The 23350-nt window shown below is 48.8% G+C and overlaps 2 protein-coding genes, 1 long non-coding RNA gene and 1 other non-coding gene across 7 annotated transcripts; 2 read left to right on the top strand and 2 right to left on the bottom strand.

Annotated features, from left to right (window-relative positions):
* Positions 1-1082: 1082 nt before the first annotated feature.
* On the bottom strand, positions 1083-8321 carry LOC118990052 (uncharacterized). 4 transcript variants are annotated; one of them, XR_005067159.1, is made up of 6 exons: positions 8124-8321; positions 5970-6063; positions 5218-5342; positions 3445-3501; positions 2190-2711; positions 1083-1913 (listed from the first exon to the last, which is right to left on the bottom strand). It is a non-coding gene; the product is annotated as an uncharacterized LOC118990052 (long non-coding RNA). The 4 variants fall into 4 exon arrangements; XR_005067158.1 differs by lacking the exon at positions 1083-1913 and having other exon boundaries at positions 2186-2711; XR_005067160.1 differs by lacking the exons at positions 1083-1913; positions 3445-3501 and having other exon boundaries at positions 2186-2711.
* A 44-nt stretch (positions 8322-8365) lies between these two features.
* TMEM167B (transmembrane protein 167B) lies at positions 8366-14160 on the top strand. Its single transcript, XM_037050421.1, has 3 exons — positions 8366-8484; positions 10775-10906; positions 11688-14160. Exons 1-3 carry the CDS (start codon positions 8475-8477, stop codon positions 11768-11770), a joined length of 225 nt encoding a protein of 74 aa, XP_036906316.1. The 5' UTR covers positions 8366-8474; the 3' UTR covers positions 11771-14160.
* Positions 14161-15356: 1196 nt separating this feature from the next.
* LOC118990076 (small Cajal body-specific RNA 2) lies at positions 15357-15758 on the top strand. Its single transcript, XR_005067166.1, has one exon.
* A 1342-nt stretch (positions 15759-17100) lies between these two features.
* On the bottom strand, positions 17101-23099 carry CFAP276 (cilia and flagella associated protein 276). Its single transcript, XM_037050420.1, has 5 exons — positions 22278-23099; positions 18947-19063; positions 18138-18253; positions 17660-17790; positions 17101-17247 (listed from the first exon to the last, which is right to left on the bottom strand). Exons 1-5 carry the CDS (start codon positions 22356-22358, stop codon positions 17177-17179), a joined length of 516 nt encoding a protein of 171 aa, XP_036906315.1. The 5' UTR covers positions 22359-23099; the 3' UTR covers positions 17101-17176.
* Positions 23100-23350: the final 251 nt, after the last annotated feature.

Below are 23350 nucleotides of genomic sequence, written 5' to 3'. Positions count from 1 at the left end.
AGCCCCGCTGTTATTTATGCCAAGCTTTGTGTTGGTTATTGGGGATACTCTTCACTACTAGTTCTCACGGGGGCGGTTCTGCCTCTTAGACTGAGGATTTAAATTTTTGTGGGTAGTTTTTTGGTTAGAATGACGATTGGGGAAACCACGGGCATTAGAGTCTCAAGCTAAGGATAGAAATGTTCTGCAATGCGAGAGATGATGCCACAGAAGGAAGAATTGTCCCACGGCACACTATTTCCAAAGTCCTATTAAACATTCAAGTGAGTTTATAATCTGAGCCTAGAACCTAACTCTGTTTATATATACATGTATACATCCATATTCCTGCTCCCAGTTCCTGGCAAAGAGCTCCTAAAACCCTTGTAAATTCCTAACTGGATCCCTAGGAGCATCTTTTGTTCTAATGAGGTGACTACTGGATGGCTCCTGGATGGGAGTGGGTCACAGCAAGGCCAAGCCACAGAAGCTTGGAAGTTTTGGCCCCACCTGCCCATTCTCCAGAAAGGGGAGAGGAGCTGAAAATGGAGTTATTTGATTGTGCCTACATGAGGCATAAAAATCCCAATAGTGGGAGGTTCAGAGAGCCTCCGGGTTGCGGAAAACATCCACATACGGGGAGGGTGCCCTACCCCAGCTCCACAGGGACAGAGCTCTGCACTCAGGACCCTCTGAAACCTCATCTAATGCATCTCTTCCCATGGCTGTTCATCTATATCCTTGTTCATATCCTTTAATAAGCTGGTAAACAGAAGTGTCTTCCTGAGTTCTGTGAGGCATTCTAACAAATAATAGAATGCAAGGGGGAGAAGGTCACAGGAACTTCCAATTTGTCACCAAGTGGAACAGAAGTTGTGGCTATCCTGGGGACCTCCTACTGCAATTGGCATTTAAGTGGGGTGGTGGGGGCAAGGGAGGGGCCGGCAGTCCCAGGGGACTGAGCACTTAACTTGCAGGATCTGACACTATCTCCCAAGTAGTCAGAACTGAGTTAAATTGTAGGACACCCAGCCAGTGTTGCAGAATTGCTGGGTGGGTGGGGTGTGGGGGGAATAATTCCCACACATTTGTGACCAGAAATGTCCCAAGTGAAGTGTTCTCTATGAGAGTAAAGGAGAATGACACACGGGAAGGAAAGAACTGGGAGTTTTTCCCAAAATAGCAACTACCCTGAAATTGGACAGATTTTAGTCTTTGTTTTATTTGGAACTTATGAAGAGTGTGAACAATTTCAGGAAATAATGTCACCAAGGCCACATCACTTGTAATGATTTCACTGGCCAACACTCACCACAACCAGTGTGCATTTCAAGCTCCTGCATTCATGGTGGTTCTATACAGAGGGCAAGCATCTGAGATCTTTATGCCCTCTAGTCCATTTTGAAACACGTGTAATTATAATTTACTGTCTTTATTTTACTTTTATGCTACCATTAGGGTACTATATATTTTAAAATTACATGGGTAGTTAAGTGTATTAGTTATTTATTGCTGTGTTGACAAATTATCCCAAAACTTAGTGGCAAACACAATATACATTTATCACACCGATTCTCTGGGTCGGGGTTCTGGGTGCAGTTTAGCTGGGCGCCTCTGGCTGAAGGTCCTTTATTGCGCACTCAGGGTGCTGGCTGGGGCTGTGGTCTCCTATGAAGTACTGCTGGGGAAGGACCCACTTCCCCCACTTCTCAAACTGCTCACGTGGTTGTCAGCAGAACTCAGTTCCCTCAGGGTGTTAGACCAAGGCCCCCAGTCCTTCCCTGGCTGTTCCCAGAGGCCTCCCTCGGTTACTTGCTACACAGTTCTCTCCATGGGGTGGTTGACACCATGCAGCTGGCTTCTCTCAGAGCAGGTGAGAGAGAGAACCAGGGAGAACACCCAAGTAGAAGCCAGTTTTCTTTTTCTAACCTCACCTTGGAAGTNCTATGAAGTACTGCTGGGGAAGGACCCACTTCCCCCACTTCCCAAACTGCTCACGTGGTTGTCAACAGAACTCAGTTCCCTCAGGGTGTTAGACCAAGGCCCGCAGTCCTTCCCTGGCTGTTCCCAGAGGCCTCCCTCGGTTACTTGCTACACAGTTCTCTCCATGGGGTGGTTGACACCATGCAGCTGGCTTCTCTCAGAGCAGGTGAGAGAGAGAACCAGGGAGAACACCCAAGTAGAAGCCAGTTTTCTTTTTCTAACCTCACCTTGGAAGTGACACCCCATCACTTACAATCACTAGAAGTCAGTAAGTGGAGCCCACACTCAAGGGGTAGGCATTACACAAGGATGAGAACACCAGGAGGCAGACAGTGGGGGAGGGGGGGTGGAGAGGCTGCCTATGACAATGGGTTATAGCGCCTGTGAATTTCATTGCAGAATAACAAAAGATACACTATAATGTGTTTGTCACTTGAGGCAGATTATCAAGTCTGACAGGGCTGAGAACTGCTGTGTCAGGCAGTGATGAAATGCTGGCCTTGTGCAGGGGATCAGGTATAGAGCTTTCACAAGGTCCAGTATCATGGAGGTGGACAGGTAAAATGTGCTGGATACACACCGAGGAGTATCATGCAGCAATCAGAAGCGATCCACTAGCGGTCTATGGCCATAGCTCCCGAAAGCACCCGATCTTGTCTGGTCTCAGAAGCTAAGCAGGGCCGGGCCTGGTTGATATTTGGACGGGAGAAGCAATCCGCCAGTGATATGGGTGGAACTTAGAAACAGACCTAAATTTGAAAAGTAAGAAACACAATGGGGCCCTGGCTGGCGTAGCTCAGTGGATTGAGCACGGGCCTGCGAACCAGACGATCGCGGTTCGATTCCCAGCCGGGGCAGATGCCTGGGTTGCAGACCGGTTCCTTGCAGGCTAACTACCAGCAGGGAACGCACAAAAGGCAACCATACATTGATGTTTCTCTCCCTCTCTCCTTCCCCTCTAAAGATATATAAATAAATAAAATCTTAAAAAAAAAGAAAGAAACACAATGGGATGTGTATATGTAAACTATACACATACACAAAAAAACATTTTAGAGTGACATAAAAAGCGTAACATCTAAATACACTAGAAAGGTAGTGGGGTAAGAGAAATGGGAGGAGGGACGAAGGCAATGCACAGAAACAACACGTGGAGGACTTTGGAAGCGCCAGCTATCATAGTATGTCATGAACTGTGGAGTGTGAATAGTTCCATCTTCTGAACTGAAGATCCAAGACGTAAAGGGGAAAAAAATCGCAGGGTTATAATAAGCATTGCAGAAAAAAGTGCAGAGAGTAGAAAGCCATGGCGTGTTTCCACAAGGTGTTTTGTGTGCACTGCCAGAGCCGTGTGTGTTGGGGAGGGGGGTGCAGGAGTGAGCCTGCAGTGAAGCCACAGTTAGTGTGAAAGGCCTCGTCTGTTCTCTTCAAACTGCCAGAGTTCCCGGGTGGTCTTTAAGCCGAAGAGTCACACGCCCCCACCTTTTGAAAAGAGCTCACTTGCACAGGCAGATGACTGACAGCGCAGGCCATCAGAACCTGAATGAAGAGGAAGAAGGAATTTAGGAAGAGAATTGATAGGAGTTTGTGTCTGAATGAATCTGAGGCACTGTGGAGAGACATGTTCACATGCAGAGTGATGTTGTGACTAACATTAATTGGGATGTAAAAGGAGAAGGCAATCGGGGAGGGAAGAAAATGAATTCAGTCTGAGTTTGAGAGTCTAGAGGTGTCCTACAGACAGACGGACGTGCAGGTCTGGAAATCCACGGGGAAATGGGAACTGGAGAAACTGGCATGGAAGACCTGAACACAGGAACAAAGACAGAAGGGAGGCAAAGGGCAGATCCTTAGAAAAGGAAAATCGAGAGAAAGAAAAGACTGAAGGAATGGCTCAAGAGACGAAAGACAAAAAAGACGAAGAATAGGAAGAGAGAGAGAGGAGGAGGGGAATATATTTTGAAAGCCAAAAAAAAAAAAAATCAAGAAGCAGTGAGTGGTCTGGTGAGCTCAATGCAAGATTAAGATATTGGAGAAAGGCCTGGGTTTGACAGTAGGAGGCGGCAGAATAATCGGGACATGCTGGTTTGAGGGCAATGGTGAAGATCAGAGCCAGATCATACGAGATTAAGGACAGTGGAGAGTAGAAAGCAAAAAGCCCTATCCAGTGTGGCTCAGCTGGTTGGGCATTGTCCCACGAAGTGAAAGGTCTCTGGTTCAATTCCTGGCCTGAGTTGTGGGTTTGGCCCTCATCAGGGTGCATGCAAGAGGCAAACGATGGATGTTTCCCTCTTTCTTCCTCCCTTCCCTTCTCTAAAGTAAATTTAAAAAAACAATTTAGCCTGGATGGTGTAGCTCAGTGGATTGAGTGTGGGCCTGCGAACCACACGATTGTGGTTTGATTCCCAGTCAGGGCACATGCCTGAGTTGCAGGCCAGTTCCCAGCAGGGGACTCACGAGAGGCAACCATACATTGATATTTCTCTCCTTCTCTTCCCCTCTAAAGACAAATAAATAAAATCTTAAAAAAAAAACAATTTAAATTAAAAAAAGAAAAACAAAGAGAGAAGAGTAGACTTAGAGGGCAGTAGGCTCAAGGAAAGTAGACTCTGAATAAATGATAGCAAAAAAAGGGGGATGAACTTTTAAAGAGATTTGTTCACAGAAGAATGTGGAGAAGCAGACAGGGGCGGCTGAGTTCCGGGAGAATAACTTGCAAGGAATGGAAGGGGTGGGGCTATCAGAAAAGAGGAACGCCGGAGGCTGGGGGGTGGGCTTCAGGCATGATGGATGAGGGCAAGCAGGCAGTACCAGCCAGACCCCAAATTTAGGCAGAAACTGTGCAGTCCCACCTTCGCCCTGACCCCTCTTCACTCTCACTCCCTCCCCTCCAACCGCTCCCCGCCCCCTTCCCCCACATTTGGGGCTTAGTGAGGTGGCGTAATTTCCACAATAATCTTACGCAATCTTAATGAACCCTGCTTGTTTACCAAATCATGCCCCTACTCTGGTTAAACAGGCCAGCTCTGAGGTCAGATGAGTTGGGTTTGAAATCTGCTGAGCTCCCTAGAGACCAATGACTCGACCTCTCCATAGATCCATTTCCTCATTTGTGAGATGGGGAAAATAGTAGTTACTGACCTTACAAGGTTATTACGAGGCTTAGATGTGTTCTTACCCACAAGCGGCTCAGGGTAGTAACTGGAATGTAGCGAACATCCCATAAGTGTCCTATGTTTTTATTCAAGAACCTACCTTTTAGCATAACCTGCTGTTCTCCTTTGTGAACTCCGCATTCTAGTTCCACAAGGCCACGATCCATCATTCACGAAACAAGTATTGATCAAGCACCTGTAAAATGTTCAGCACTTGCTATGGGACTGTGGATAAAATAGCAGACTAAGTGAATACACAGTCCTGGGCTTATGGGCTTCACAATGCAGCAGCGGGGCATGAATTAAGTGGTAACAAATGCTCTGACCCTGGCTGGTGTGGCTCGGTGGGTTGAGCGCCAGCCTGGGAACCAAAAGGTCATCTGTTTGATTCCTGCTGAGGGCACTACCGATGGGTGACATCAGTGTTTCTCTCCCTCTCTTTCTCCCTTCCCCTCTCTATAAAAATAAATAAACAAAATCTTTTTAAAAAGTGTTTAGATAGTGTATGCTCTGGAAGTTTATGACGGGATAGGAGGCCCAGGGACAGAGGAATCTCCCCACAGCAAGTGAGGTCTGAGCTCCCAGACCTGAGTGAAGAATGGAGTTAGCTGGGGAGGGAGGGATGGGGGAGCACGCAGTGCTACCATGTGCTTTCCCATCTCCATGCCTCTGAGCTTTTACTCCTTTCCTTCCCACTGACATGCTACAGGCCCAGCTCAGACGCCTGCTCCTCCCTCGAGCCTTCCCTGAGCCCTCTCTTCTCCCCGCTCACTCCCACAGCACTGTTTTCATCTTCCTGCAACACTTCTCACTTTCTACTGCATTTTCTATGGATTTATACGCCCAACTTACCTTGTCCACTAAATCTCAAACTTATTAGGGACAGAGTGTGTCTCTTTCGTCTCTGAGCTCCCAAAGGCTGGTGCATTCCTCACGCATAGAAGACCTGGAACAAATATTTGCAGCATAAATTAATGCCTGTTTGACAGCCCTTTTCAAATATGTTGTCATTCAAATGAAGCTATTGTTGCAAGCTGTGCTTTTGGGATTGAATCTACTCTTTGGTTAAACCAGAATGCCATCGTCATGGTCCCCAGGACTGATTAGTGTTTGCCACAGGGACTGAAACAGCCCCAACAAAGGGGCCACTGTTCTTGAGTGACAGGCATTTGGCAACAACTGCCCGTCCTTCCGTGGAGACTGAAGTGAACTGAGGAAAGACTGTCTGACTTGAGTCCCCAGCCAGTGGGACTCTATCGCAATTGGGTGGCAAGAGCTAGCTAGTGACCCTGATGTGAGGCTCTGGGACTTGGCAGGGCGACAGAAACACAAATGCTTGAAACAAAATCATCAAAGATCAGTGTCAGGAACAGCATCCTAATTTGAGGCAGTGTGATAACAGACGGAGGGAGCTTTGAAGTCTGAGCTAGTTTGAAGCTAGGTTATCTCACCCATGTGCCTTCTCTGAGCCTCAGATTTCTTCTTGAAAAGATATCGTGCAAATATCTTTTGGTGGTGAAGATCCAAAGTAATGTCTTTACACACACAGTGCCTGTACTCTGCAAATTGTGTCCCCAATAAAGTTTGTTCCCTAAGAGCAGGGACTCATCTTTACCTGCAAATCTAGCAAAGTGACCAGCATGCGGCAGACACTGGTAAATATTTTTTTTTAAATAAATGAACAACAACAGTAACAGCTAACATTTATGGGGCACTTACTTCATGTTCAGGTGTTGTAAATGGTAATTGACTTAACCCTTCAACAACCCTAGAAAGCAGCAGCCATTATAACCAATTTTACAGAGAGTAACAGAACACTGTAATTTTTTAAAGTATAGAATTGTTGGTATCACTGATTTTGAAATAAGTAAATCTGGTGAGATTTACTTAATTACTTATTCAAATAAGTATACTACTTTATAAAACCTGGAAAAGAAAAAATATGGTAGAGGAGAAAAATAAGAAAGAAACAAATATGAATGAGTGAGAAGAAAAGAGTAGGAAAGATAGACACATGAAAAAAGAAAGAGAAAAGGGTAAATTCCGAGCAGAGTGAAAAATACCCGCTTATTCAAAATAAGGTGTTGGGTCTTATCGTTAGATAACTGATCACTCAGCCTGTGTATGTGTGGGCATATGCCTGTCCTTCTCAGGTTTTGTCCCATCTATCTTCCTTCTTTGTTTGTTTGTTATTCTACGTTTATGTGTATTATCTCAAAGAGTCTGTCCTGCATCAGCTTTTTTGTTTTGCCTTCAGGGGGCTTTGCTGGCCTTTCTTTTGCGTGACGGAGCGGGCCTCAGCCAGCAGATGGCACTTGTGGCAAGAGCGGCAGAGTCCCTCCAGGAGGGTCACAACCACTGCGGAGAGTTAACCTCACAACTTCATCTCCGGGGGACTCGGAGTTGCTCTCTCGCCCGGAGTCTAATAAGGCAGGCCGAGTTGTACGCAATTAAGGATTTCAATTCACAAGGCGAAATCTGAGACTTTGTCTCCACCCTCTCCACTCCCGACCCCCACGAAAAACTGACGCTCTCTCTCGTCAGCTTGTGAAAGTGCTGTGTGAAGCGCTGTCAGATACCTCCAATGTCTGGTGCAAGAAGCCGAGGTGATCACAGCATTAACTAGATACAGGAGATAATCGACACTCTCCTGAAAGTTTAAGGAAAAATCCCTACAAACAAACCAGCAAGTATGTGAATGTTCTCGACAACGTGAAGCTTTAGGATCTGAAATATGGGACTTGTTTTTGTTATAATTTCCTTATTTCATTTCGAAAGTTCAGACGCAGGCTAGCTACTCAGATTTCCTTAAGGAGTAAGAAAGAGCCGCGCGGCAAGGGCAGTCCTGGAGGTCACAAGGGGCCCCTCTTCACCCCTCGCGTGAGGGTTCTTACGTGGAAACGCAGGAAGGACCAAGACCTCTCTGATGCAGGAGGGCTACAGACATACAGACGCACAAGGCAGCCGCCACAGCACACAATACAGTGCAAAGCTGCAAATCCTAACCTTGCCAGCCACAACGGTGTGAACGTGTCAGGTTATGCCCCCGCGCTAATTCCGCACAGGCAAGCAAGAGAGATTTGGTTACCATGGCCACGTAGGACGCCTGCCGGATTGCGCGCTTCTTACTCAAAAGTCAACACGCAAACCCACCCACGCAGGTCCCCTAGCTCGGCAATCTGCTAGCCACTCCTGATTGCGTTAGGCGCTCGCCTCCTTGCCTTTGCGTCTGCGCACTACGGCTCCTACCAGTCGCCGCGGCCGGGATCGGGAAGTGTCCAGCGTGAGCTGGGTTCCCCCCGCCTTCGGCTGCCACCGCTGATCCCGGACCCCTAACCAGGCCCGGGCCCAGCCGCCATGACGAACGGTGAGAGCCAATGCTCAGAGCGGAGGATGGGAGGGAAGGACGATGGGAAACGTGGCGGGCGGGGCCGGGACTGACGTGGCCGGTCTCCCCGCCCCCTCCCCCGCTCAGCCCCTCTTGGCCTCTCCGACTCCTGGGTGCCCCCGACTCCTGTTCTCTAGACCGCTCCTGGGTCCTCGGGTTCCCTGCCCGTCTAGAACCCCAGTGCCTCTGGTGCCCACACCCCGCGACCTCGGTCCCTACCCTGTGCTTTCCCTTCTCCCCTTCCTAGAAGTTCGTTGTGGCCCTTACAAGCCCCTTGGAATGGCCAGTCTGGGTTGAACCACAGCTTTAACACGAAGGAAAAGAGAGGGCCTGCTTCCCAGCCCCCTATGTTTTCATAGTTTCCGACAGTAGGACCAAGAAATCACAGAGGACCTCAAGCTCCACACTTTCGAGTGGTGACTGTTCGAGCCTGAAATGGTCATCTTTTGGAGCAATGTTGGACAGCTTTCTGTTGTTCGATTCTAAAGATGTGTTTGGGTGATTCTCTCTGGAGACCCTGGCTAGTACCTCTTCTAATTGAAGTGGTAGTTGCCACCCTGTTCACCCGACCTCATTTTCTCGGCCTCTTCAAACACTTTACAGAGGTGATTTCCGAATTCCAGGGAAGGGTGGGAAACAGGGCTTTTCATGGTCTTTCGCGTCACCCTTACGGGAAAGAACAGAAAGCCTTTAGGCAGTGTGATTGGAGGAGTACAAGAAAGCATTTCTCAAAAGAACCTTCTCCATAGCCTGGCACTGAGGATTCAAGTTTCCCCTCCTTGTCAATGTTAGCATTATCTGCAAAAAGTTATGGTAGGAAAAGACTAGCACATAAGATATCATTCATCATAAAACTTAGTGTGTGTAGCCCTGGCCTGGTAGCCCAGTTGCTTAGAGTGTAGTCCCCATATGCTAAGGTTATGGGTTCAGACCTGGGTCAGGGCACATACAAGAATGAACCAATGAATGCATAAATAAGTGGAACAACAAATCAGTGCATTCTCTCTCTCACTCTCAAATCAGTAAGGGAAAAATGTATTAATTTACTGAACCTTTTGTGACACCTTGCTGTGAGAGTTTTCCTGGAGGGAGAGAGGGAGGTAGAATAGTCCAGCACTGGTAGATGCTGCTTATGTAACTTATTTTGGGGGGAGCTTCCTGGGTCGCCAAAGATCTGAGGGTACTAGGAACAGGAGAAGGGACATAACCCAGAACAAGAAATCATCTGTACCAAAAAATAAGAGAGCAGTCTGACACATAAAAACTACTGAATAGCCCTGGCTGGTGTAGCTCAGTGGATTGAGCGCAGGCCTACAAACCAGAGGATTGTGGTTCGATTCCCAGTCAGGGCACATGCCTTGGTTGCAGGCCAGTTCCCAGCAGAGGACACAGGAGAGACAACCATATTGATTTCTCTCCCTTTCCCCTTCCCCTCTAAAGATAAATGAATAAAATCTTTTAAAAAAAACTGAATAAACTTTACTCACCCTCCCTCTTTTTGTGAATGGATACCTTCTTTTTTCTTTTTTGTAGTTAGGCGATTTGTAGTGCTTACATGTACAAGACGTAGCTCAGTTTACATATGTAAGAAATCAAATTGATCAAAGTTCCCCCCCCCCCACAAAATTGTTCCACTATGTTGAAATGTTGAAGCCTCAGAAAGATGTATACCTTTTACAAGAATCTGTTGCCATCCTGGCAGAATTTGGTTTGTAAGTAGAGTATCATGCATGAAGTGTAAGATAAGCCTGGGAAACTTGTAGTCATGGATTCTAACTCCTGCAGTCTCCATGAAACTCCACGTTTTGCCTTAACATTTTCTGCAGCAGATGCAGATCTGAGAGACCTGCTTAACTATCTAGCTCTCCTTTATCACACGAATGAATGATTTATAATAGGCATATGTTCAATCCTCTCAGCTGAGGCTCCAAGGATTCTTCGGACTCTCTCAACCTCTTGCCACCACTGGCCATTCCTGGGGGGCCGACTGCCCATAAAGTGATGGACTTTTCAAAGATCTGTAGTTCTTAAAAGGGGAGAGGGGGGCAGGGCAGGGCAGAGTGAAATTGTAAGGGGGATGGCTACGAGCAATTTTGGGGAATAGTAAGGTCACCTTGCTAGTCCCAGGATGGTGGCTTCCTCAAGTCAAGGGTTGGCACTGCTTTTGAGGTTATCTTGATAAGGTCACACTCTGCTCCTTGGAGTTCCCCAGGGGATCACCTGTGCCAAAAGGATTAGCACCAAAGGTGTTCTTTTCATCCTGTAACAGTGTACTCCTTGGATGGGATTCTGGTGTTTGGGTTGCTCTTTATTTGCACCTGTGCCTACTTCAAGAAAGTTCCTCGTCTCAAAACCTGGCTGCTATCGGAGAAGAAGGGAGTCTGGGGTGTGTTTTACAAAGGTAAGATCGTACCTGCCGAGGCAGAGGAGAGCGCTGTCTCTGGACTGCGAGGTGTGCTACCCGGTGGGGGGTGACATGGGCTGGGATTGTGTTTGATTCCACTTTTACGTATTTGTTTAACATCAAGGTAATTTTAATATTCTCCATGGAGGAAAAAGTGTATAAATTACAGAATTTTAGACTGGACTGGTATTGTTGGGAGGAATATTTTCCCAATGAAAAGTTTTCCTGAAAATCTGGAAAGAATATATTGGAGTCTATTAAGTTTTGATTTTATTAACTGAAATGCTTTTTTATTTTTTATTTTGGGCACCTTCATTTGGAATTCTCACTATCTAAATCTGTTTGCAAAATATAAACAAAAGGTATATATATTTTTAAAGATTTTATTTACTTTTAGAGAGAAGGAGGGAGGGAGGGAGAAAGAAAGGGAGAGACACATCAATGTGTGAGAGAAACATCCATCCATTGCCTCTCACATGCCTGCAACTGGGGGCCTGGCCTGCAACCCAGCCATGTGCCCTGACTGGGAATCGAACTGGAGACCTTTCAGTTTGCAGGCCGACACCTAATCCACTGAGCCACACCAGTCAGGGCATAAACAAAACGTATATCACCTAGAACCTAGGGCATTATTTCAGTACATTCCCAAGTGGGTTCTTGAGACCCTTCGTAGGTTTCATCATCTGTGACTAGAGATTTCAAAACATCCCATGGAAAGTGAGGGCGTATATGAAGGGCAGGCTGTGATTCCTTTTCCCTGTTTCCCTTTGCCTTCCAGCTGCTGTGATTGGAACCAGGCTGCACGCTGCTGTGGCAGTCACCTGCATCATCATGGCCTTTTATGTCCTGTTTATCAAATGAATTCCAGAGCATCCATCTTATCCACTGCCAACCAAGGGGACGAGGGTAAAGAACCTGCTGGGGGCCTGGGACCAGCCTAGGAGAGTTCAGCTGAAATCACCCAAGTCCCCAGGATGACACCACAGCATCTGCCCCTCCCATATGTGGGGAAAACTCATGGTCACAAACATTATTTATGCTTCAGGGGACTCCAGAAAGCCAACTCCTCAAATCAGTCCTCGAAGACAGCGTATAATATCCAGAGAAATTACACCCCTCGGTGATAACATTACATACCTCCTGCTTAAAAACCTGTCATCTGTTTTGTTCCTCAGCCCTCGGCAGGATCTTTTCATACTGAAGATCTTTAGGGAAGGACATAAGCTGTGTTCAGATCTCCTGGAAAGAAAGAATTTTCAAGGCTTGCCTTCCCCCCCCCCCCCCCCGTTGTTTTGATTTGGAATTGGCAGATTGGAAGAGGGTGGAGAACTGAGTGGGAAACAGGAGTTGTCCAATGCCCAGAAATATTTTGGCCTTGGAAACTTACCTTTCATATACCCATCTGGCAATGGAAGAGAGTGGCATGGTCCTTACTGCAAAAAGAGAACAGATGAAATCACTGTTCTGTGTGCTGGAAGCGGGAGAGTGTGGCCAAGATGCTCTGGGCCAGCATGGGATTGGGGAGCTTTCTGTCTGATGAAATCAGAGGGCGGTAACTTAGACACGAACAAAGGTTCTGTTCACCAGTACCCCCAAAAGGAGACATCACCCAAACCCATGGTGTAAGAAGATAAATCCACCGTTTCTCTTTTCCCAAGCCTTTTTATATTTTCTCAACTACTGAGTGCTAAATACTCAGTTTTAAATGCCACCACTAAGGGGAAGAGAAACGATTGAAGACTTGTTTAATGTATTTGCAGCTAGAGTAGAAGAAATAAATCTAGTATATATTCCGATATTAGTAAAGTCATCTAGTAGAAATTAATTGTGATGTTAGATGGGAGTTTTGTCATGTCACCCACAATACTAACCTACTCTTTGTTTAAATCTGAGTTATCATGGCCATTTTTAGTTGATTCCTACTTGTTTTTCTTGGCCAACTCTTAATTTTCTTCATATTACAATCCTCTTTAGCTGTCCTTTGTAAATTCTGTGTTCCAAGAAAATGAGAAATTCAAATGAGTGAGAGAAGTTGCTAATATTCATAGGCATATTTGGATAGTTCATAGAGTCCATGAATAAAATGAGGGTGCTTTTTAAAGGAAAGGAAAACAAAGACTTGTAACTGGACTGATGGCGTTTCCACAGAGTATGGTAACTCCTGAGCAAAACATTTCAGATGACTCAATATTTGAATGGGAAACTTCAACATTCCCTCCTCCTTTTATCAGCAAAAAGATCAAATATTGCATTTTTAAAGGCTAGAGCTTCTTTTTAAAAAAGTGAGTCTAAAATTATTGTAAAAAGCAAGCGTGTACATAGGTCTACCAGTTGCCTCATCCATTGGAATAAAACTTGACTGGACAAGTTAGCTGTGCTTCACCCCCGTGTGGCAGCAGATTGCGGTTTGTCTTACTCCGAAAGGACAAAAGCTGGTAGGAAGTTAGGTTCTGAAGCACACAGTTTAGTCTTCGCGGGTTTTTTGAAGTACAGAAAGTCATTACGTAAACACTACATGTCTCATCATCTCAGAGTTGTGGCCGTGGTCTCGTTAGGAAGTGGTTCACAGGGTAAATTTCAATGATTGATAGGTTTTCTGTGGTCATTTCTGAGGACCTTTCACACCCAGGAAAGAAGTTACACCTCCTGGGTGTGGGTTTGGGACCTGTCGGCCAATGGGGTGTCTCTCCCCGGAAACAGGTTCAGCACAGTTTGCACTTACTACTCTGTGTGGCTTTAATGACTTTTGTTTTCTAATAGGGCTAGTGTCTCTAAGTTTGGTGCTTAGAGCTCTTTCACATTTTAAACTAGTTTCATTTCACAGTTGTGGTTATTCAAACCAATTTTTGCAGCTTCCTGAGTAGGTCACCTTGACTCTTGAATTGTAATATTTTGAGATGTTTTCATTCCAGAACATACCAAAAAGTGCACAGAGCAAAGGCAACTTACAGCCAAAACAAAACAAAAAAAAAGGTTTATTTCACTTTATATAAGCAGATCAGCAGAAACCTGTTTAACTCATTACTTTGCTTGATGTGTCATATTTTTTGACTGAAAATTGTAGAAAGTGTTTCTCTAAGAGAGTCTTAGGAGTGGAAGAATGGGGACAGCCATGTTAGCCCTGATTCAAACTGGCATCACCGTACACCCGGAATGCCCCAGCGGGGAATGAAGTCAGCTTTTTATAGTTGAGATACAATTTTTTATTCACCATTGTCTGCACAAATCCTTGAAAATAAAATTTCTTTCCCCACTGCTTTTGTCCACTTTACTTGTCACACGCTGTGTTCTTTGAACTTTGTTCAATCTTCCCTTGGTTTCTGCCGGTAGTATACCTTTTTCATTTAAATTATTTACTCCCATCATTCCTGTAAACACCTTCCACACAGTCCAGAATCTGTGAGAGCAGCTTTCTCCTTTGGCGGGGGGGGTCTGAACTATGTACCAGCTCATACCACATGTATCAGCATATATATATATATATGTGAATAAATTTTAGGAGTTTCAAAGTAGATGATATTCCTGAATACATTTCACCTACCACGATTAAAATGCAAGTTATCTGCCCTTAACTAGCCATAAACTTCCTTCAGGTGCTATCAGGTTTACCAGTCACACCTACAAAACCCTTAACTACGGGGTTCTGACACATTGGGTACTTTCCCCTGTGTATTTACTCTAAGTGCACGGTGAGACGGACGGAAGTACAAATTATAACTTCACGAACTATTTTCTAGTCTCCAAAAGGCTTCTGATTTGTCTCCCCCCGCCCCATACACCTATTTCATTGAAAAAGGAGAAGAAACGGACATTAAAAATGGGGCTCTCTGGTTGTAAAAGGAGCTAATGCTATTTGTATAACGACCTGTGTTTTTCCCTTCACCCACTCTGCAGGTTGAGAGGCTGACAGGTTTTAATGGTTACGCAAGCAGATGAAGGGTGAGCGGTACGCCTGCCCCAGCATCAAGTTCTGGGGAGCAAAAAGGCTCTGCCTGCCTAAGGCGCTGCACTCCTTTCACAGGTGCCCTGACTACCTGATCGAGTCTCACCTTTCCCTTCGGTAAAATCGTACTTGCCTCCTGCCTTGGGAGAAGGAACTCCTGGGGAAGCTACTGTTGGTAAACACCAGGATTTATTTGCGTTGCCCTTGGGAAAGGAGTCATTCACCTATTATTGAAATTGAATCCACTTATATCCAGAATTTGGATCAAAGGTCAAAGAAAAACTATAGATAGGGGTATAAACACGTAGCTGCACAAAGATCAAAAGACCACCACGATTCCGTACAGTGGGAATTTGTCCCGCTTACGACACGGCTTCCCCTCCGAGCCACGCGAGGGCAGCAAAGCGCGCGCTCGGGAAGGGCGGGTGCTCACCGTTCCCTCCCAGAATCCTCCGAGGCAGGGGGAAGGGCGGAGGAGCTTAAAAGTGCGTGCGGACTTCCGCTCCTCCCTGGAGGGAGGGCGGCCTGGGGCTGAGTGGTGGTTTTCTGTGGTAAGGTTGCGCGTGGGTGGTATGTGCGAGCCGTGTGTGAGTGGACGCGTGAATGTGATCGTGCCTGGGGTGTGCGAGGCGAGTGCGTGGCCCCTGCGCTCCTCCCCCCGCCTACACATTGATCTTATTTGATCGGGTTGTGACCCCAGCCGCTCCGGGCGGACCCGAGATGAAAAGCTTCCCTCCTGCGAAGCCCCTCCTCGGGGCGCTGTGCAGCGAGGCCCCTCGGGTGGCGGCACCGCCGCGGCCCCGGAGTCGGTCCTACGGGGCCCGGCGCTCAGAAGTGATGAATTGATCAGATAGACGAGGCCGGGCTTGTCCTGGGCCGCTGATTATCGAGGCGATTCTGATCTGAGCCCGGCCCTAAGATGCGGCCGCCAGTGGTGCGCGGCTAAAGCGTTAGAGGTCGGCGGCGGGTTGGGGGGAGGACGGGCGAGGACCGCGGGAGCGAAGCTGGGAAGGGACCGAGGCTTTGTTCCTCTCCAGCTCCCCTCCTCCCTCTTTTTCATTAGGCCTGCCTTGTCATGATGAGCGTGCCACCAATACCGGTGCACCCAGCCTTCCGGCACTAGACAGCGTCCGCTGCGAAGGGGTATCGGAGTATATACGCATGCCTATGCATATGTGGTTGGGTATATGTATACACACACACACTTGGAGAGCTTATAAAAGTTCAGATTCCAGGGACCCAGCCCTGATTTCCTGAATTAGAATTATCAGGGAAGTCTAGGAACCTGGATCTTTAACAGCCTCTATGCCTGGATCACAGCCATGACTTTCGTTGTTCAGTTATCACCCTGCATGAGGTGAGCAGCCAGAGAGACCTCTCTCTCTGCCACTTCCACCCATTCTGAGTAATAAAAACTGAAATGCCCTGTTGTCAGTTGGCAGCAGATGACACTACCTGAATGGTGGAAGAGAAGCTGGGGTTGGTGGTATTTAAGGACCCTGTACCTGGGTACCAGGAAGAAGCCTTTTCCTACATTATGCCCAATCTAACAGCAGTTGGCAGTGACTAAGAATCAGGGGCAGATACCAGTACAAATTGACCCAAAGAAAAGGGAATTAACTCCAGCAAGAAGACAGTAGCAGTTAGGACAATAGCAAGGAGCCGGGACCCCAGAGATGGAGCCCCCAGTGGGAAAGCAGAGCCCAGCAGACGGCTAAATCCAGGAGGTGGGAAATCTGTTAAGTTTGACATCAGCATAAATATTAATGCTACCTAGAGCTACTAAAATCACAGTGATTGTAAGCTCACTAAGAGGATGGACTATGTCCATTGTTTCTCCAACACTTAGTTCCAACACCAAGGTTTCCAGTAAATATCGAATGGGCGTATCTAGACAGCTGGAATGACCAGTTCACAGAATGCGAATGCCTGCCACCTGCCCCAAACTGCTCTTCTGCCCTAAATCCTTATGAATATGCTCAACTAGTTTCTAGAAGTCGTGAAACTTCCCTCCCATCTTTTTTTAAATTTATTTTTTAGAGAAAGCAACATCAATTTGTTGTCCCACTTATTTATGGGTTCACTGGTTGATTCTTGTATGTGCCCTGACGGGGGATCCAACCCACAACCTTGGAGTATAGGGGTGATGCTCTAACCAACTGAACTGCCTGGCCAGGGCCCCTCCCAGCCTCAAAGAGGAGTCTAATGGTAACTTGTAGCCTATGGGTAACAGACACTTCAGGCTTCATCTTGCACAAGAATTTTTAATGCGGGTGGGCGGCAGGATGTTCCACTCTAATTAATCAGTCCAGGGCCTGTCAACATTAGGTGGAGAAGAAGCCACCATCTTTCTTCCGGGAGTAGCCGCCATTGGTGGCTGCAGTGTGAGGAGACACTGTGGGGAAAGGGAGGAGTGGGCTGTGACTCAGATGCCGTGCCTTCACGGGGAACCTGGAACCGCCCACACCTTCACAGATACTAGAGAGAAGGTTCCCGCACCACCTGGGGAGGGGCACACAGAGCACGTTCGGGAGGAAGCTATAGGTCTTCCACTCCCAGGTGTCTGCCTTTGATGGCAATTTTTGGCCCCGAGACCACAGGCCAAGCCACAGGCTCTGAAAAATTGAATTCATTCCATAGCATGCCCCCTGGCAGGAGTCTGATATGTGCCAACCTAATCACTGCTGTTTCGAGACCCTCATTACCGCCCCCCTGCCATGTTCCCTCCTAGCCAATCATCCCCTTTCCCTGATTGCTGGGTCCACTTAGGGAAACCGGCACCACCCATCCGCCCTTCTGACACTTACCTATGGACCCCTGGATGCTGTGGATGGAGTCCTTCTTAGGGTTGATCCAGTGTCTGATGTTAGCTCGGGAAGTGATGGGGGGTGGTGAGGGAGGGGGTAAAACTTCTCCAGGGAACTGGAGCTTGCTGCTTCTAGACAGTGGTGTGGGGAGGAATGGGGGAGAATGAAGTCAAGCGGGAGAAAGGCAAGGAGAGGAAGAGCTGTGTGCAACCTCAAAAATACAGTAGCAAAGGGCGCTTTTTACCCTCTGTGACACTGACCAAAGATTGTGTTTATATAGATGAACACAATCTTGGAGATTCTCTGCTCATTGTAGATAATAAAAAAGCGGAAATCATTTACAGGCACGGATGTAAATGATTCCCACAAACCTGTACACAAAGAGCACCTGCGGGTTGTTATTTCCCAGGTGGCGCTTCGCCCTGTGTAACTGGTGACGCTACAGTTAGGGTGCGGAGGCGCTGCCTCCACCTCTTACCCGTGCGTGTCCTGAATGGTCTCCTCGTGTAGCAGGACCTCACTTTTGTCCTTGAACGCCCCCGTGTGGTGGTTGTACAAGGCTGCTAGGCGGAAATCCAGGTCGTCCTTGGGTATCTAGAGAAAGTCAAGCCCTCCGGGCTTAAAGCACCACCTTTGCCCCTGCTCTAGTCAAGTTCTGTTGGGTTCTACTCTTCCCCAAAAGTGGAGTGAACCCCTTTTGGGCCTGGATCCACTAACTCCTTATAAATCAAATTGTACACAGTGATTGTTGTCAATATGGAGTTCTGTTTTTTTAAATGTTTATTGATTTTAGAGAGAGGGAGAGAAACATCCATTGGTTACCTCCCATACAAGCCCTGACTGGGGAGCTAACTTCCAACCTAAGTATGTGCCCTGACCTGAAGTCAAAGCCCCAACCTCTTGGTTGTAGAGGAGAATGCTCTAACCACCCGAGCCATACTGGCAAGGGCTAGAGTAGCCTCTCATGGTTAGGACTAAGGAGTAGTGAGCTCTCCCTGTAGATATGGGAACCACCATACTGTCCCCAACTTGGGCTCAGTGGGCCTTACCATTCACGGTTATATTCAGCCTTTGTCTTAGTCAGAAGAGTGAGAAGTCTGGTGAGAAAGTGATCTGCTCCAGAAAACTGGAGCAGAACCCAAGTCTCCTGACTGCCCACAGACCAGGTAAACTGGCATTTGGATTTAGGTTTGGTGGGACCTTGGATCGGACAAAATCAGGAAAGCTACTAAGGCAGTTAGCGACAGACTACCTTTCAAAGAGAAATGACATTTCAGTATGAGGTACCTCGGAGTCAAAAAAATACGCACTCCGCCTCATGGAGGTGACCGTTTGAGTTGCACTGAGCCGATTCCAGGGCTCCTGCTGCTGAGCAAGGTGAGGCGGGTTCTTACACGGCAGTTGCTGCAAAAGAAAAACCACATGAGGACCTGGCTACCCGATGACAGGTCCTCGCAGATGTGGCGGCTTCAGGGGCATCCACCCCTTAATCCATCCTATTTTAATTGAAGGACGATTAAATCTGCAAAGAGAAGGACAGTATGGGACATGACTCCCCAGGCTTTTGATTCCCCTAAATCTCCAATCTTAGAACTGGCAGAAACAGGCCAGGAATATAGGGGAAGGGGTGGGGAGCAGACAGGAAAGACGGTGAGCTCAGGCCTAGAGGTCCTGAGTGTGAGGAAAAGGTTAGACTGCATCCTAATGCAGTCACCAGGCAGGAAACAGGAAGTGTGCAACGCGTTGGCGAGCACAGGACAAGTCACCGAGATCTGGGGTTTGTCCACATGAAGTCGTGGTTGACGCCTGCAAAACTGAGTGTGGCTGAAGCAAAGGAGTGGTCCATGAGTGGACAGTGTCGTAACTGGGGGAAGGCAGAGGCAGGCAGCTACGGGAGAACCGGGAGTGTCTAAGCAGGTGAGGAAAAGATTTCAGTACGTGGGGAACGATCATTGTGATTCAGGAACGTCGAAGAAAAAGTCTGTTGGAACCTCAACCCTCTAAATAAAACCTTGCAAGCGTGAATGTGAAATGCACATAACTGGCTTCTTCGTGATATATAAAATGCCGTACTGCTCATCCCTGTGTCGTCAGGACCTAGCACAGCCACCTAACGCAGGGTGGTCAAAAACGAAATACCGGTCGGATCAATGAGCTCCAGCGAGCACAACTACAACCTGGTAGAAATCTCGTGCAACCTATGTGATGTTGGAACCCTCTTCCCACCCCCACCCCCAAACGTGACAGAGTTGAGTGTCTCAGCTCAGGCGGACACTAACAGAACAGTATGTTTCAGGTCAGGCGCTGTGCATCCCCAAGAAAGGCGGAAGGTGAAACAGGAGAACTGCGGACATATATGAGGCAAGCATAGGCAGCTGTCCTCTCATGCCTCGAAGGCTGCCTGAGCCTCATCCTCTTTATGGGAAGAAGGGTGAGACTGTTCTTCAAGGAGGAAGTCAAGCCTGACCGCCATCTTCACATCCACTTCCCTTGCATCTCAGAGAAAGGGAAACCCCTTTTACTGGAGAATAAGCCTTCTCCCCTGAACGCAGCCCTTCCCTGAGCTGCAGGGACCCGCGCCATCCTGGCATCCCTCACCCGGCCTCTCTGTCCCTCCGTGTAACCATCTAACTCCAGCCGCATCACCTTCCCTGCAGAGCCAGGCTCTTCCTCAAGTCACCCTTTACTGTCTTCACTCCCTCCCTGCTTCCAGTCCACTCTTCAGCCTGGCCTCTGCCCCACGCACCCACCGAAACTGCTCTTGCTGGGGACCAATGATCCTTGTTGCTAGGTCAGGTGGGTCCTTTCCAGACCTGGTCTGGTCTGACCTCTGCAGTCTGTGATTTCACCATGACTTTCTGATTCGTTCAAATGTTCCCCCCACCCCTGCCCTAGTGGATCCTGCTCCTCCGGTCCTCCTTCTCCCTTTAACTGTTACTCTGGGCTCTGCTTCCCCTCTCTGCCCCCCAGACAGTGGCATTCCCCAGGGGTTTAGTCCCTGCTCCCCTTACTCTCACATTCGCCGGATGAGCTCATTTTCTCCCGAGGCTCCAACCACCACATGGACACTGCGGCTTCCAGATAGATGTCTTCACCGCAGAACGCTCCACCACACTGCTTGCTATTCACCCCACCCAAATGTCCCACAGGCACCACAAAAGCAACACCAGTGGCATTGATCCGAACATCTTTCTCCCCAAACCTGCTTCCCCTGGATGCCTAATTCAGTACCAGCTACGCCCTCAGAAGCCTGGGAGTTAAGTGCCCTAGACTCATCCGCTCCCTCTCACTCATATCCAGTCAGCCACGATGTCCCATCGGTCCGGCCCTTCACCCCTCTCTCAGTCGGCACCTCGCTGCCATCCCCTGCATCACGGCTTCAGGCCCATTATTCTTCCTGCTGGAGATGGCTGCCGCCTGTGGCTCCTGCCTCCTCACTGCGCCCTCTTGCCTTACCCCCGGCCCCGACTATCCCCACCTCCGCTGTGCCTTCTAAAACACCCATCTCCCGTGTCACCCCAGTGCTCAAAAGCCCTGGATGTGATTCCCAGCACCTCCAAGATGAAGTTCTAGTTCACCAGCATGGTGTACACGGCACACCCAGCCCAGTAAGCTCGCTCCCCCACTCCTCTACCTCACAACGACACTCCAGCCATTCTGGACTCTGTGGCCCCCAAACAGGTCACCCTTTCTGTCCTCTCCAAGTGGATGTGCACCCGCTGCTTCCTTTGTTCTCCTGGTGACCAGTGTGGGGTTCCTGTTTCTTCTTCCTAACTCACATTTCACCCCCTCCCTCCCCTGGCCCGGCTCACTCATATTTCAGTGTCAAAACTCACCTGCTCTGGAGGCTTCCTTTTAGTCCCCAGGTCTCCTGACACATCACCTATAACCCTGTCACAACACATGTGCCGTTGTGCGAGCGTTTCTGCTGTTGCTGTTGTTAGCCTGGCTGTTCTTTCTTAAGAGCAGGCATGTACCTAATTTACCCGTATATCCTCAGCGTTTAGTAGCGCCTTAGAGAGTGCCATACAGTAAATAATAAGTGTCGAATAAACAAAAAGACGCTCTTTGACTGGAGTATTAAACCACAGTGACTGTTCAATTCTCCTTATTTTGCACCACCTCAAACCTCCCAACCACTTCGACTAGAAAACAGGGTCGTCTGAATTCCCCAATGGCTGACTCACACACTCAAACGCACTCCAGCATGAACGAAGACGCAGAGCGTGCGAAGACAGAGCATGACCCGCTGGCTTCCGGAGGATTTTCTCCCATGCCATCTCTCACACAGGGCAGTCTCCCAAACAGGGCAAAGTGCGGCCTGGTGGAGCCCTGGCCCGTGTAAGCCCCGTTATACCAACACTGCTTCGGGTGGCGAGAGCAATGTTGAGCCCTTAGTGCCTCTGGTCTAGAGCTCTGCTTCCCTTTGCTCAAAGCCCCTGCGCAACCTTAGCGCACCCGAACGTGAGCACGCGGAGGCAGGCAGGGAACAGATTTCCCCAGTGCCCCAGGGTCCTCACCAGCGGTCTTTAAGTTACCGTCTCTGCCCCTCGCGCAGACAGGGGGAAGAGTGCCCTCGGCCCTGCCAGGAAGGGGTCTGCGCAAGAAACCACAGTACCTTGGAAGCCCCCAGTTTCCCGAAGTAGGAACCATCGTTATCCAACATAGGCTGCTGGAAAGGGTCTCGGGTGGGAGGCATGGTAAAATGCCCGGCGAGAGAAGCTCCTCAGAGGGTTAGGAGGCCCTCACAGCCAGCCGCACACAACGACTTTTGAGCGCGGGAGATCCGGGGTCCCAATTGTTTGGAACGCCCACTTCAGGTTGCCAGGCAACTGCCCCACCATCTATGACTGAGGTGGGGTCCCATCAACAAGCGCGCCACCTGGCGGTCCAGCGAGGGAGGCCCCCCTCAGGGCGCAGCTACCGGGAACCGGAGGGAAAGGGCGGCTGAGCACGCCCAGGAGCCCCGGATTTGTGCTCGTAACCCCCAGGTGAAACCGCAGAGGCCTCTCGGCGGGCAGGGCCAATGCCTGCGGTTGGCGAAAGGAGCCCTAAAAGATGACCCAGATATTTTCTTCTCCCTCGCACCCAACAAAAGGATTTTTTCAAAGCAGTGGCAGAATGGGGATGTCCAGAGAAGGGAGCCCAGGTGCTGTGCTTGGAAAGCTGCCGACCGGGCAAATTCTTGCTTTAACCCGGTTTAACTGTACGAGTCTCAAGGCTTTGCATCGGGTCGGTTGTGAAGGCCCGGGTGGAGGCGCAGGGATGGAAGGAAGGAAGACCTCCGGAGGCGGCTGCCTTTGCAGTAGGTAAAACCTTCCAGGCCACCCGCTAGGCTGTAACTTCCAGAGGAGAAACGACGTTTCATCTTCTTTCTAGCGCTTTGCACACGGGACGTGCTAGTATTTGTCGGACGCCACATCTGCAAGATTAGGAATGCTCCTAAATAGTCCACGACCCGAAAGGGCAGTGGGAAACACGAATTTGGTGGCGACGGCTTGGAGGACGCTTCCTCTGCGTTTTTTCCACGAGCCCCGTGCCCGCCTGTTGGGCCGGTTGCAGACCTCTGGCGCGCGCGTTTGCGCGCGCCGCGCGCCGCGCGCCAGCGACGGCGGCTGCCGTGGCGACCCGCAGGTGAGCGCCAGAGCATCGCGCGGTCCCTACCCCACCCGCGCGGAGGGAGAGAGGAGG

This window comes from Sturnira hondurensis, unplaced genomic scaffold, assembly GCF_014824575.4.
Source record: "Sturnira hondurensis isolate 20B ecotype Veracruz unplaced genomic scaffold, ASM1482457v3 Scaffold0006799, whole genome shotgun sequence".
NCBI classification, from domain to species: Eukaryota; Metazoa; Chordata; class Mammalia; order Chiroptera; family Phyllostomidae; genus Sturnira; species Sturnira hondurensis.
The sequence above is the reverse complement of the archived record's forward strand: the minus strand, read 5'-3'. Positions and strand labels throughout refer to the sequence as shown.

What these genes read in the sequence shown, in the direction of transcription:
- CFAP276 (XM_037050420.1), bottom strand. Translation starts at nt 22,358, where the DNA reads ATGCCTCCCACCCGAGACCCTTTCCAGCAGCCTATGTTGGATAACGAT. An exon ending in GGAAACTGGGGGCTTCCAAG is followed by an intron (nt 19,064 to 22,277) that starts GTACTGTGGTTT and finishes TTTCTTTTGCAG; the next exon opens with CAACTGCCGTGTAAGAACCC. An exon ending in ACCATTCAGGACACGCACGG is followed by an intron (nt 17,791 to 18,137) that starts GTAAGAGGTGGA and finishes ACCACTGTCTAG; the next exon opens with AAGCAGCAAGCTCCAGTTCC.
- TMEM167B (XM_037050421.1), top strand. An exon ending in CTGGGGTGTGTTTTACAAAG is followed by an intron (nt 10,907 to 11,687) that starts GTAAGATCGTAC and finishes TTTGCCTTCCAG; the next exon opens with CTGCTGTGATTGGAACCAGG.